This window comes from Paroedura picta, chromosome 1, assembly GCF_049243985.1.
Source record: "Paroedura picta isolate Pp20150507F chromosome 1, Ppicta_v3.0, whole genome shotgun sequence".
NCBI lineage: Eukaryota > Metazoa > Chordata > Lepidosauria > Squamata > Gekkonidae > Paroedura > Paroedura picta.
The window spans coordinates 194227417-194240108 of NC_135369.1; the positions used below are offsets into that span (position 1 = coordinate 194227417).

Here is a 12692-nt window from a genome sequence, read left to right on the forward strand (position 1 = left end):
TTTGCAGAAACGACCCCTTAGCCAAAGCACAGGCTTCGTCAATAGGATTATGGCAAGGAAGGAAAAGCCTTTCTCTTCTGGTTCCTCCACTGCCTTGTTACTCAAGCACTGTCTGCTGTTCTCATTGAGGAAGGGATCGGGAGCTAATCTGAGAGCAATAAGAGTAACGTTTAAACAAGCCAGAGAAGCACAAGCTGTGTAGTGGGGGCTGCTGGGTAGATGGCTCTGCAGAGGACGCAGCTTGAGGCACGAGGCAGGATGCAGGCTGATGCGTAACTGACCAATGTGCAGCGAGGATCCTGCCTGCTGGAGCCAATCAGATTAAATCAATATAATCCAATCTAACCCGTTGCACGTACTGGCGGGAAGCTCTGTTGCAGGGGTAGTCAAACTGCGGCCCTCCAGATGTCCATGGACTACAATTCCCAGGAGCCCCTGCCAGCGAATGCTGGCAGGGGCTCCTAGGAATTGTAGTCCATGGACATCTGGAGGGCCGCAGTTTGACTACCCCTGCTCTATTGCCTGCCAAGTGTATATATGTTGGGGTTTTCTGTGGGGCTACTGCTTATTGCAACTTGTGCTCATGCTGAGGTCACAATAAGAGAGCAGTCTGCATGCCCAGCAGTCCTGGCTTCCTTCCATGAGCCCATGGATCTAACAGGGGCCCAACACGCTTCACCTAAGTCCATTTCTAGCCGGTGACCCTGGTCTTGCCAGCGTGGCATTTCTCAAGTGAACATTCCTGGGTCTGAACTCTGATTGGAAGGCTGGGAGAAGGCTGGGAGAAAGTCTAATTCCAGAGGGATGGAAGGAGGAGGAAGGACCCCATGGCATGCAGAAAGTGGCAGGTTCAATACCTGGCATCTCTAGTTCAAAGGACCAGGAAGTAACCTTTCTCTGCTGAGACCAGGGTGAGCCACTGCTAGTTGGAGTAGCCAATTCTGATTTTGACGGACCAAGTATCAGGCACCGTCACATGCTCTTGTGTGCGTGCACTTTGCACATGGCTCAGAGGTACTCTGCTATAGCTTTTGGATTGAATATATCCCGGAATCCAAAGTATCCACCCTCTTGGATATCACCGTCTTGATTTGTTCAGTTTCCCCACTGGGCATGCTGCTCGGGGCAGAAGTGGTGGCCTTCCAAACTCAGCAGAGCCTTTCAGGTCTGATGTCCTGGTCCTGCAAAGTGCTCTACGAGCCACTTTCTGTTTTTCATGGTTCTACTCAGAATAAAACAGGGAACCCTTTACCTGTCCATCGTATGCTTCCTCCGAAGAATCTACAAACAAGAGAAGAAGCATTATTCTAAGCAGCGTTCTAAGAAAACAATGAGGCCATTCATTTTTCAGTTTCTTCATTCAACATTTATTGCATTAATTTTTTTTAAGTTTTTTAATTTTTTTTTTTACAGACATGGAAACTTTGGGTTTATTTTCATTTTACTGGGACGTTTCTGAGAATCCTTCAACAAGAAACTGCCAGAACCAGCAGGTCTGTCCAATAGGGCAAATTGGGAAGCCATTTTGAGACAGGCGAACAGCTTTGCAGAGGAGGGCCTTACCACTCTCCCCATTAGACTTGCTATCTCTGTGTTGGGAAATTTCTGGAGATTAGGGAGTGGAACCTGAGGAAGGGAGGATTTGAGGAAAGAAAGATCCGCAGTGGGGTATAAGGCCAGAAAGTCCATCTTCCAAAACAGCCATTTTCTCTGGAGTTTGGAGATCCACTGTAATTCTGGGGGATCTCCAGGGTTCAGCTGGGTTCAGACTGGAGACATAAGAATGTAAGAGATGCCAATGGCCACCCACTCCACAGTGCCCAAAACTCAGGTACGATCAAGAGATCCACCAGAGGGGCCAGAAGCCCTCCCATACACCAAGAATGCAGAGCATCACTGCCCCAGGAGGAATGTTCCATCTGTATTTTGTGGCTAATAGCCACTGATCGACCTCTGCTCCATAAATTTACCCAGTCCCCTCAAGCTGTCTATGCTTGGAGCTACCTCTACTTCCCAGGTGTGAATGGCACTTTGGGTGAAGAAGTACTTCCTTTGATCTCTTCTAAGCTTGCTGGTTATTAATTTCAATGAATGTTCTTGTATTGTGAGAAAGGGGGGGAATGTATCTTTCTACCTTCTCTTTCCCCAAGCATAACTCTGTTAACCTTGATCAACTCACCCCTCAATTGTGGTTCAGATGTTCTGATACATCAGGTCACACCATGAAATCCTCCTTACCCTGCTTCAACGGGGGTTTAGGGCAGCAGCAGCTATCTAAATGCCTTGCCCGAAACCACCTTCTCAGTGCTTTCCCCTGTTTCCCAACTCAATCACTGCTTTCATGTTAGTGGAGAAAGAACCTGGGGAACCTCTCCTGTTTCCGAAGGCTGAGCAGGCATGGCAGCTCTCTTGGCCTTCTTCCACCATCTTCTGCCTTGGAGGAAGCAGACTCAAGCGAGTATCAGAAGAATTTTAGTTCCTGCCACATGCCGGTTATGACTGACCATCTGCTACTGGAAGTGCATGATATTCCCAGCCACACTTGTGAAACAGACGCGCAGATTCGGCACAGGCCTGCTTAAGACTGAACACATTGAATAGCCTGAGCTCACTTCTTTCCAGGTATGTCGGTTCACCAAATATCCAAACCCTTCTGTTGCACTTACCTGTGGGACACCAAGATGTGGGCTTGCGTAAATTCATTAGGCCTTCACACTTCTTGTTATCCATCTCCCTACAGAAAGGGAACAGAGCATTACCTCAAGAACAGTCACCCAATATCCAGAACAGAATATTGTTTATGCTTTTATTCACTGATCTGAGTCCCCTTATAGCTAGGAAAAAAGAAATCAACTGCATCATGGAGCAGGCACACAAAACGGGACCTGTGCATTCTGAGGGCCAAGCCGGGTCAGATTCTGGGAGATATGAGACTGGAGCTTCCCAGCATTTTAAAATGAGAATTGCAACTGCAGGTTTCTTGAATTCAGGTTATGGCTGCGGTGAGAGAAAGCAATTAACCTTTGCCCCCTGGGCACTGATATTTCTTCAAACCCACCCCGCTTTTGGGATGTGACTCGCTCAAGACGAGGAGGGAAAGGAAAATCGAATCTCTCCCTGCCAAGTCTAATAGCAACTGGAGAGGGGAAGTTTTGGCAGGCGAAAATCCTTGGAGGAGGTACAGGGTTACATCTCTTCTCTCTCTGGGCCATGGTTCTGGTCCAGAATGGGAGTGCAGGATGTCACCGCTGGAATTCCTCCTTTAGAAACACTGGAGAACCCTGATCACAGATTCCACCACCATCCCCTGGTGCTTCATCCCACTTTGTCCTTATTGGTTTGCCTTATTGGTGGTGGTTTCTATCATTCTCTGAAGTTGTCTCCTCAGGGAGGGACCTGGTGCCCCAAGAGTTACAGGCTAAGAAAGGAAACGAAGGACCAGGGATCCATTTCAAGGCTTACAGCCCACCTGGCTTCGTATGCACGCAACGCAACCAACACCAGAGTAATGATGCAGTGGGCTGGCCTGCCAATGCCTTCTTGGATGAGGAAGAGATGGAGGAAAATGGCCTGAGCTCTCGGATGCTGCAGGAAGAACTGCCAGATGAGGTGGAGGTTCCATCAGGTGCAGACAAAGACTCTCAGGCTGAAGTCAGTGTGCCCCACCCTCAGTCCTGCAGCCTGGGTCCAGAAGTCAAACCAGAGGCCCAGCAGCCACCAGACTCGCCCCCAGGGGGCGCTACAGAATGCCAGAGAAGGAGGGCCTAAAGGGAGGCACAGGAGGGGCTGGCAGTCCCTCTCCGGCCAACCTCTGCCTCGGAGCTGGAGGCATTGCAGGATCAGGGTTGGCAGCCCTCAAGGCTGCTCAGCCATTGATGACTTGCACCTCTCCCCAGATTGCACCTGAGTCTGAATGACTCCTGCGAAAAGTGGAGTCTGCCTGAACCAGGAGAAATGATCAGAAAGCAACACAAATGTTTTCAAATCCAGTCACGGCCCAATCAATCATAAGCAGGCCATTGAAGTCAATGGGCTTAGGGAGGTTTACCTGCTTCGGATGGCACCGTAAAGGTTGTAACTGCTTGAACTATGAAACATTAACAATAGAGATGCTTCAGCTGCAAGCCTTCCTCAGTATGAATACGGCTGGATTGTTTGTAGCCCTTTGGGGAACCCAAGTCCGTGTCGTGTTGGATTGTTCCTGTTTTAGGTTCTTTATAGCCAAAGATAAATTTAGATGCTTTTTCAAAAAGAAAGGATAAATGCATTTTGATGAACCAGGTGATGAACCAGCCAAAACATCTGTTTTGTTAAATAGTTCCACATGAGTTCCACATTTTGATACTTTAAGCCAGTGGTCCCCAACCTGCGGGCCGCAGCCCGGTGCTGGGCCGCGAAGGCCATGGCGCCGGGCCGCGGCTCCCTCTCCCGCCCCCCCCCCCGCAGTAAAAAACTTCCCAGGCCGCAAGCTTGCGGCCCGGGAAGCTTCTTACTGCGGGAGGGCGGGGAGAGGGAATCAGGGCCGGCTGCGCCCATGCGGGCGCGGCCCGATGCGCGGGCGCGGCCCGATGCGCGGGCGCGGCCCGCCCACGGGCCTCAGAAAGGTTGGGGACCACTGCTTTAAGCAACAAATCCATGATGCAAATTACAGAGGAGAGCAACGAGGATGATCTGGGGCCAAGGGACCAAGCCCTATGAAGATAGGTTGAGGTAGTGGTCCGCAACCTTTGTCAGGCTGCGGACTGCTGCGCCGGGGTGCGGGGAGAGGGCGACCTGGGGCCCCGCACGAGCATGGCAGCTCCGGCGCAAACGCGCATGCACGGACTTGCTGTTCGTGCGTGTTTGCACCCCCGACGGACGCAAACGCGCACGCGCGGCAAGTCTGCGTGTGCGCGTTTACGCCGCTGGCATGCTGGCGGCCGCGGCTCCCTCTCCCCACTCCCCCAGGCCACAAGGAAATTGGCCGCCGAAGCGGCCGATTAGCTTGCGGCCCGGCAAGCTTCTCTTCCCGCCCCCTCGCAAAGCAAGAAGCTTGCCGGGCCACAAGCTGATCGGCTGCTTCGGCGGCCGATTTGCTCGCAGCCTGGTGAGCTTCTCACTGTGGGGCGGGGGGCGGGAAGAGGGAGCCGCGGCCCAGCGCCAAGGCCTTCGCAGCCCGGCACCGGGCCACGGCCCGGGGGTTGGGGACCACTGGGTTGAGGGACTTGGGAATGTTCAGCCTGGAGAAAAGGAGGTTGAGAGGGGACATGATAGCCCTCTTTAAGTATTTGAAAGGTTGTCACTTGGAGGAGGGCAGGATGCTGTTTCTGTTGGCTGCAGAGGAAAGGACGCGCAGTAATGGGTTTAAACTACAAGTACAACGATATAGGCTAGATATCAGGAAAAAGATTTTCACAGTCAGAGTCATTCAGCAGTGGAATAGGCTGCCTGAGGAGGTGGTGAGCTCCCCCTCACTGGCAGTCTTCAAGCAAAGGTTGGATACACACTTTTCTTGGATGCTTTAGGATGCTTAGGGCTGATCCTGTGTTGAGCAGGGGGTTGGACTAGATGGCCTGTGTGGCCCCTTCCAACTCTATGATTCTATGATTACTTTAGTATTCATATTTATGTTTATTTATAGCCACATGCAGTAGCTCCTATTGTATTCAGCGTTTAGTTTATCAGTTGTTATGTTGGAAAAGTTTATGCATGAGGTACAGCAAGAATTGGTTTTGATTGTTATCTCAGTTGCCTTGGGATCATGTTGAGCAAAGGAACATAGTCTTGAAATTTCGGATCTATCACGCAATCAATACCTTTCTTTCATCTTGGACATGTAAAACATGAGCCTAGGGAATGGGGGGCCTTTATATACTGAGGCGTCACATCACATTAGTCTTTGATAATGCAAATAATGTGGGACCCCTTTTGCCCAACAAGAATACAGTTTTAGGCACCTCTCCCATTTCCTGGTGTTGGAGTCTTTTTAGAGTTTAGACCATGCGTTCTGCTCTATGGCTGGTTGTTATTCTGTAGTTACGCTCTGGTCAATGGCCGAAACAAATATACTAAACCAAACTGGATGAGGGTTAGGCAAGTAACTGCGAATCCGTAGCACTCCTGCACTTCTTTGGCTTTCCCCAAGCCATGCTAAAGCGACAATAATAGATCCGCCTCATCCCCCTAAGCTTTATTGGCTCAGGCAAAGTAACTAAGGAAATTCATTGGAGACCAGATTAGGTGTGTTTCAAAACGGAGAGATTCTTTTGCTCTCCAGCACCCCCATTATCTTTCCCGTAGTCTCCTGATCAGCTTTCCTACACATAACTGCGGATTCCATGGTGACCTGTAAATTGCTTTTTTGGCTGCCAAATTGCTGTAACCCTTCCATGTTTATGTTTTTAAGTGAGCTTAAAACTGTCCAGCCTCTTTGGACACTTCAGTAGAATTGGCCAGTGCTTGGGGAGGATTTCGTACGTATCCCAAAGGCTTAGATAGAAGACGCAGCTCCCAGCCTTTTTATTAAAGCCAACAAATACAGAAAGCTCAGAAGGGGATACAAGCAACTTAGCTCCCTTTTATCTGACACGTATAAAGCTACCTAAGAGCTCTGTGCCACAAAAGCATGCCAAGTACATTTCTTCCAATCGAAGATGCAGAAATCAGCCTGGCTGCCAACTTCCAGGCAGAACTTGGGGGAATCCCACCAGAATTCCAGCTCATCTCCAGACTACAGAGATAAGTTCCCTTGGAGGAAGCAGATGCTTTGGAGAGGGGGCTTTGGGGCCTTGTACCCCACTCAAGGCTCCCTCCCTCCCCAGGGTCCTTCACGAATTTCCTAGAATTCCCCAACCTGGATCTGGCAACCCTAAACCCCGTCTCCTGTCGGAGGCCTGGCAACCCCATGTGTGACACATGTTTCCTGCTCAGTACTAAGTCAAATATGCATTAAAAGACTAAGAGACAAGTAAACAAAACTGGTCTGGGACAGCCCAGGCTGGATCGATGTAGGATCAACTGTTAGGCTGCCCTGTCAGGGTGGCAGTTAGTTTTGGCTCAGGATCGCTCGTAACACTGTGCTACAAAATCTTTGAGTCCGGTGCTTGCCAAGTGCCACGCTCCCCGCCCATTAAGAGGAATGCTGAAAACTCCCCCCCCCCCCCGTCCTTTGTTCAAAGAGAGAAAGAAAAATGTCCCTGGAGAACCAACAGCCGTTTGGGTTAAATACACACGGAGGCGTGCCGATTGTGCCCCAGAGAGTAAAGGGGAGTCTCCAGTGGCATGGACCTTTTAAGATTGTTCCGCTGGAAAGCTTTGGGGCCCTTCAAGTTTTCCCAGGCCGCCGTTCAGGTGTGACTTTGAGATGCATGGCCACATTCCTTCACAGGGAGGGAACAGCGTTATTCCCAAAGAATTTGGGGCTTCCAGAAGTCTATGTGCCAAAAGAATCAGAATTTATTCTCTTACGGTTCAAGACCAATTATGGAAAGATCATACAGAATATGAGATACAGCATGAATCAAATATTACATAAGTTGGTAAAGGCCCGTTCACTGAAATATATATAGCATGTTATTACCAAGCTACGGGCAGGATGTGCTTTAGCCATTCTTTCGGAAGGTTCATTGCCAGGCAGCCAAGCGTGGCCTCTTTAAATGTGATTTTGAGATTTAGCATTCTAACTAGATGAAACATTCTATCTTTCCCAGGTCTTTCTGAACGCATAGGATCTATAAGAAAGTCATTCGTCCGTCCGTCCGTCCGTCCGTTCATTCATTCATTCACAATTCAACTTATCTGCTGCCACTCCCACACAGCGGCTCGTGGCAGGTCACCACAATCCCCCACAGTAAAATGCCCCTAAAACAATAGTAAAAACCCAATTAACCCCCCCACCCCACCCCCTGGGCGGTGACTAAACTCCCTGCTTGGCTCGACAGCAGCACTTCTCAGCATGCACATGTGCGGGGGCAGCATGCGTAGGCACATGGGGGCGACTGTGCAGGCGCAGAACAATCGAGGCAGCTTGGAGGCAGCCAGTGCCATGGCTCTGCCGCCACTGGCTGCCGCTGCTGGCCACCACCCGCCACCACCACCCGCCGCCCACCGCCACCTGCTACCAGCGCCCCCCATTACCGCGCCGCCCACCGCCACCTGCTACCAGCGCCCCCTGCCGCCACTGTGGCCACCAACCTGGTGACCCCGCGGAAGGGGCCAGGCGACCCCACTTGGGGTCGGGAACCAAAGGTTGAGAATCACTGCTCTACAGGATTCTAAAGTTGCCTTAAGGGGAGACCTGCGGGGTAGCCTGATGACCTGGCCAGTTCAGGGAGGACCCTAGATCTTACTCACCCTGGCCTCAACTGAACACCTGGTAGAAGAGCTCCATCTTGCAGGCCCTGTGGAACTGGGCAAGTTCCGCCAGGGCCCTCGGCTCTCCCTGGAGCTCATTCCCCCAGGTGAGAGCCAGGACCAAAAAAGCCCTGACCCTGATCAAGGCTAGGCATACATTCCTCAGGCCAGGGATTTAAACTGGTAACATTACAAAAAAATGTTCCCCAGTATCAAGAGTTCCAATTCTGCCTATACATAAACTTCCTCCCCTGGAACAATCGACATTGGAGGGTGGGGTATCCTTCCTATGAGAGTAAAAGCTCTTCAGTAATCAGGTTCCTCTAAATTCTTGTTAAAGGGCATTGGAACAACCTGATTTCGGTTATTTCTACCAATCAGATGCCTTGCTAATGTGTAAGATTCTTTGTTTGGCAAAACCCTTAGCTTGCTGTTAATCCATAGATAGTAAAAATTGTTCAGACAAACTGAAGTAATCCAGTTTACTTCCCAACATCGTCACCCAAGGAGTTACATACTTATCTCTCAAAACTCATCTAACTAATCCCTTGGGTGAGGCAGTCAGCTTCAGCCAGGAGGTTATGGCTGCAATCCAAAGTGTTGCCTCCACGGTAACTGTACCCATCTGCAAGCGAATGATCACATTAGATACAGTCGATGGTCCCTGCAAAATGGGAGGCCAGGAAATTCACAGCGAGAAAACGCTGGCCTCCCTGCTCACAAAACAGACATCCACAAAACACCCAGCAGAAATGGAGTTCTCTCTCATAAGGTTTAATGAGGGCAGTTTAATAATATAATTTAATTAATAATTTTTAATTTAAAACATTTAATAACTATTTATCAATAAAAGTTTATGGCTAGTATATGCATGGTTACCCATCCTGAGACACCCAGAAGCCAAGATGTTGATACTGGGATTTTATGAGATTTTTATTGTATTGTATTGATTTTTTGTGTAACCTGATGCAAGCTGGGTGTAAACTGCACGGGGCTTTTATTCCAACCCCAGATCAATTCAGTCCCTGCTCTCTACACAGAATGCGATTTCCGTTTGCATTTGGGGCGATTTTAATTTTCCTTCTGCAGCAAGAAGGATTGATCCGGAGTCACCCTACCTTTATTGTGCTTTATCTTGGAGTGCTTATAATCCTGAATATATTCAGAAAATCGCATTGTTTTGAATCTGGGCTCTCCTCCGTGGTAGAGGACCCGTGATTGGCTACATGTGACAAGCCTGCCTTAAAGGAGAAGCCCCTAATTTCTCTCAACTTCTGTCGGCCTTGGATTTTTGTGTGTGCCTTCTTCATCCCCCTCCCCCCATTCAAGAAAAGAAAGGATTTTTTCCTCCCTCCTCTGACTTCTTGGATCCTCTCCCCCCCCTTCAAGAAAACAAAGAAAGAGTCTCCATTTGCCCCCCCCTCTTCTGAGCCTCCCTAACCACGTGCAGAAGACTTTCCTGTTTCAATGGGGAGGGGGGAAAGAGGAAGACTCGAGTTCAAAGCGATCTGAATTCAACAGGATTGACAATGGAATAAAAAAAGTAAGTGCAGACTCTGCCCTGGTCTCCGAGAGCAGCGGGCTAGAAATCAAACAAACAAACAAACAAACAAACAAACAAACAAGAAGGGCAGGCTATAAAATTAAAGTTATTATTATTGTATTATAAACCAGCTCTTAAAAATGTGGACTGTGGTTTCTCCCTAATAATCTTGTCTTTTTTATTGTAATCAGTGGGCTGTAGGGATTTTGATGTGTGTGTTTTTGTGGCTGCAGCCACCTTGTTCCAACGATTCTTTTCCTCTTGCTCCTGCCATCTTATTAGCATTTAAGGGGATATACTTGATGTGAGAAAAGAGCCTCTTGTGGCGCAGAGTGGTAAGGCAGCTGTCTGAAAGCTTTGCCCATAAGGCTGGGAGTTCAATCCCAGCAGCCGGCTCAAGGTTGACTCAGCCTTCCATCCTTCCAAGGTCGGTAAAATGATTACCGAGCTTGCTGGGGGGTAAACGGTAATGACTGGGGAAGGCCCTGGCAAACCACCCCGTATTGAGTCTGCCATGAAAACGCTAGAGGGCGTCACCCCAAGGGTCAGACATGACTCGGTGCTTGCACAGGGGATACCTTTACCTTTACCTTTACTTGATGTGAGAGTTCATTGTACCAGAGGCCTGCAAAATCACTCCATGGTATTTAAACTGGAGAACCAGCTCTATATTCACCAAATTCAGATGCCAAGAATAAATTTTGCATCTGTTTGCAAAGGCCATCATTTTTTATTTATTATAATTGGTCTTCAATTGGTTTACCTGACTATCACGTGTTAATGATTCCAATGCTCTTTTGAGGCACTTGGGGGTGCTAAAAAGTAGGACCGCATCATCCACGTAGAACAAAAGGGGGATGTAATGATCAGCTATTTTTGGCAGGTGGAAGTCTGGATTTCTCAAATGGGACCCAACGTCATTGATGGAATACTTGAACAGTGGAAGGATAGAGCCCTGTTTTACACCCATGGCAACTTTCGTAGGGGCCCCGGAGATTACTTCTTACCCTTAGGGTGGTGTTTTCATACAATGCCCCTAAAGCTGTCTGAGGCTGCTAGGCGACCTGCACGAAAGCTGTGGGGCGAGACGCCAACCCCTGAAGCTGGCCGCAGAACGGAGCAGGCTGGAGAAGTTCTACTGCTGCAACCAGAGCTTCCCTGGCCTGCCCCGTTCTGCAGAGGGTGGGACCAGCCTGGGAAGCTCTGCCGCCACAGTGCCTGCCTTCCCAGGCTGGTCCTGCCCTCCACAGAGCGGGTGTTTTCCACATTCCCTGTGACAGTGGAACTCTCACTAGATTTTTAAATTTAATTTTACAGACCATCCTCTGTGTCACAGCAGACTCAGGGCAGTGAACAACATATACTCTTCCATACAATTTAAAACCACGCTTAAAACCATTCTAAAAACAGTTCTAGAAAAAGTTATAGAACATGAATTCTGGGTCGGGGTGAGGGAGGCCTATCTGGTCCAAGGTTGAGCACCATTGTCTGTTACCTTGTTCCATCCAATCTCTCTGTTTTCCCTGTGTCTTGCACATCATGTACTCACAGTACTTAACAGACTAATTGGTCTGTGACTGGTTCCCCTCGTGAATATGAGATGCATGGTCTGTTCTGTACCTTTGTTCAAGCTGATTATATTTTGCATTGCATCTCTGCATCCTCACTCTTTTCTCTGCAACATTCATCCCACCTTTGGGCTGGGATATAAGGGCCCAGGGATCTCCCTGCTCGTATCTGACGAAGGAAGATCTACCGCTCAGAAATCCATGCCCTGATAATTTTGTTAGGCTCTAAGTTGCTGCTGGACTTGAATCCAATTGTTTCGTTAGGTGCTGCCATCATTCATTTATCACATTCCTTCCAGGATTCAGACCACTAAAAGCAGGATTTCTTTTTTGTTGAAAAAACGACATTTAAGACAAGGAAATGGATACAACTTTAACACAACCAGCACTTAGGATGTTTCCTGGTATTCAGGAAAACTGGTTTGTTCAACCTTCGGTGAATCAAAGTCCGTTTGATTAGAATATTTTGACATGTCTTATTTTTATGGTACACCTTCTCTTTCACACCTTTGCTCTCTGGTATTTATTCCCAGTTTTTACGACAAACCTGTGGGCCATCAGCTCGACTACAAGCTTTTGGCCCACCACCTAGCTGGAGCCGGAATTAGTGGGACTGTGCTACACTGGTTCGTCTCCTTTCTCCGGAACCAGCCACAGAGGGTCGCTGTGGGGGATGAGTTACCGGACCCTGTGGGGCTCCTTTGTGGAATTCTGCAGGGGGCAGTTCTCTCCCCCACATCTATATGAGCCCTCTAGCCCAGCTGGTCCAGAGTTATGGGCTGGGATGTCACCAATAGGCTGGGATGGGCTGGGATGACACCCAGCTCTACCTCCTGACAGATAGCTGGCCAGACTTCCCCCACCCCAAAACATTTGTCAGTGGTTTGGAAGCAGTGGCTGGATGGCTCAGGCTGAGCCGCATAAAACTCAGCTCCTCCAAGACGGAGGTCCTGTGGCTGGGGATACGATGGTGGGACCAGGACGGTGGGACCTCCCATGCTTGGATGGGGTGCAATTGACACCTGCAGCAACTGCCAGTTTGGGGCTGATCTTCGATGCCTCCCTTTGCATGGAGGCTCAGGTCACAAAAATTACCTGAACAGCGTTTTTTTTCATCTGCGCCAAGCATGGCTACGAGCTCCCTACCTGTCCTCTGATCATCTGGCCACAGTGATCCATGCAACGGTCACTTCAAGGTTAGAACTCGCTCTACATGGGCCTACCCTTAGCTCTGATCCAGAAATTACAGC

General features: G+C 49.2%; 1 protein-coding gene across 7 annotated transcripts in view; it reads right to left on the reverse strand.

Moving 5' to 3' along the window:
* WDPCP (WD repeat containing planar cell polarity effector) overlaps positions 1-12692 on the reverse strand; it is a 337650-nt gene that overhangs the window by 11533 nt on the left and 313425 nt on the right. For all 7 annotated transcript variants that reach the window (XM_077315493.1, XM_077315511.1, XM_077315482.1 and 4 more), the window contains 2 exons: positions 2667-2734; positions 1253-1281 (listed from right to left, as the gene is read on the reverse strand). In XM_077315493.1, the coding sequence (XP_077171608.1) occupies positions 1253-1281; positions 2667-2734 (97 nt within the window). The remainder of the gene's footprint in view (positions 1-1252; positions 1282-2666; positions 2735-12692) is intronic.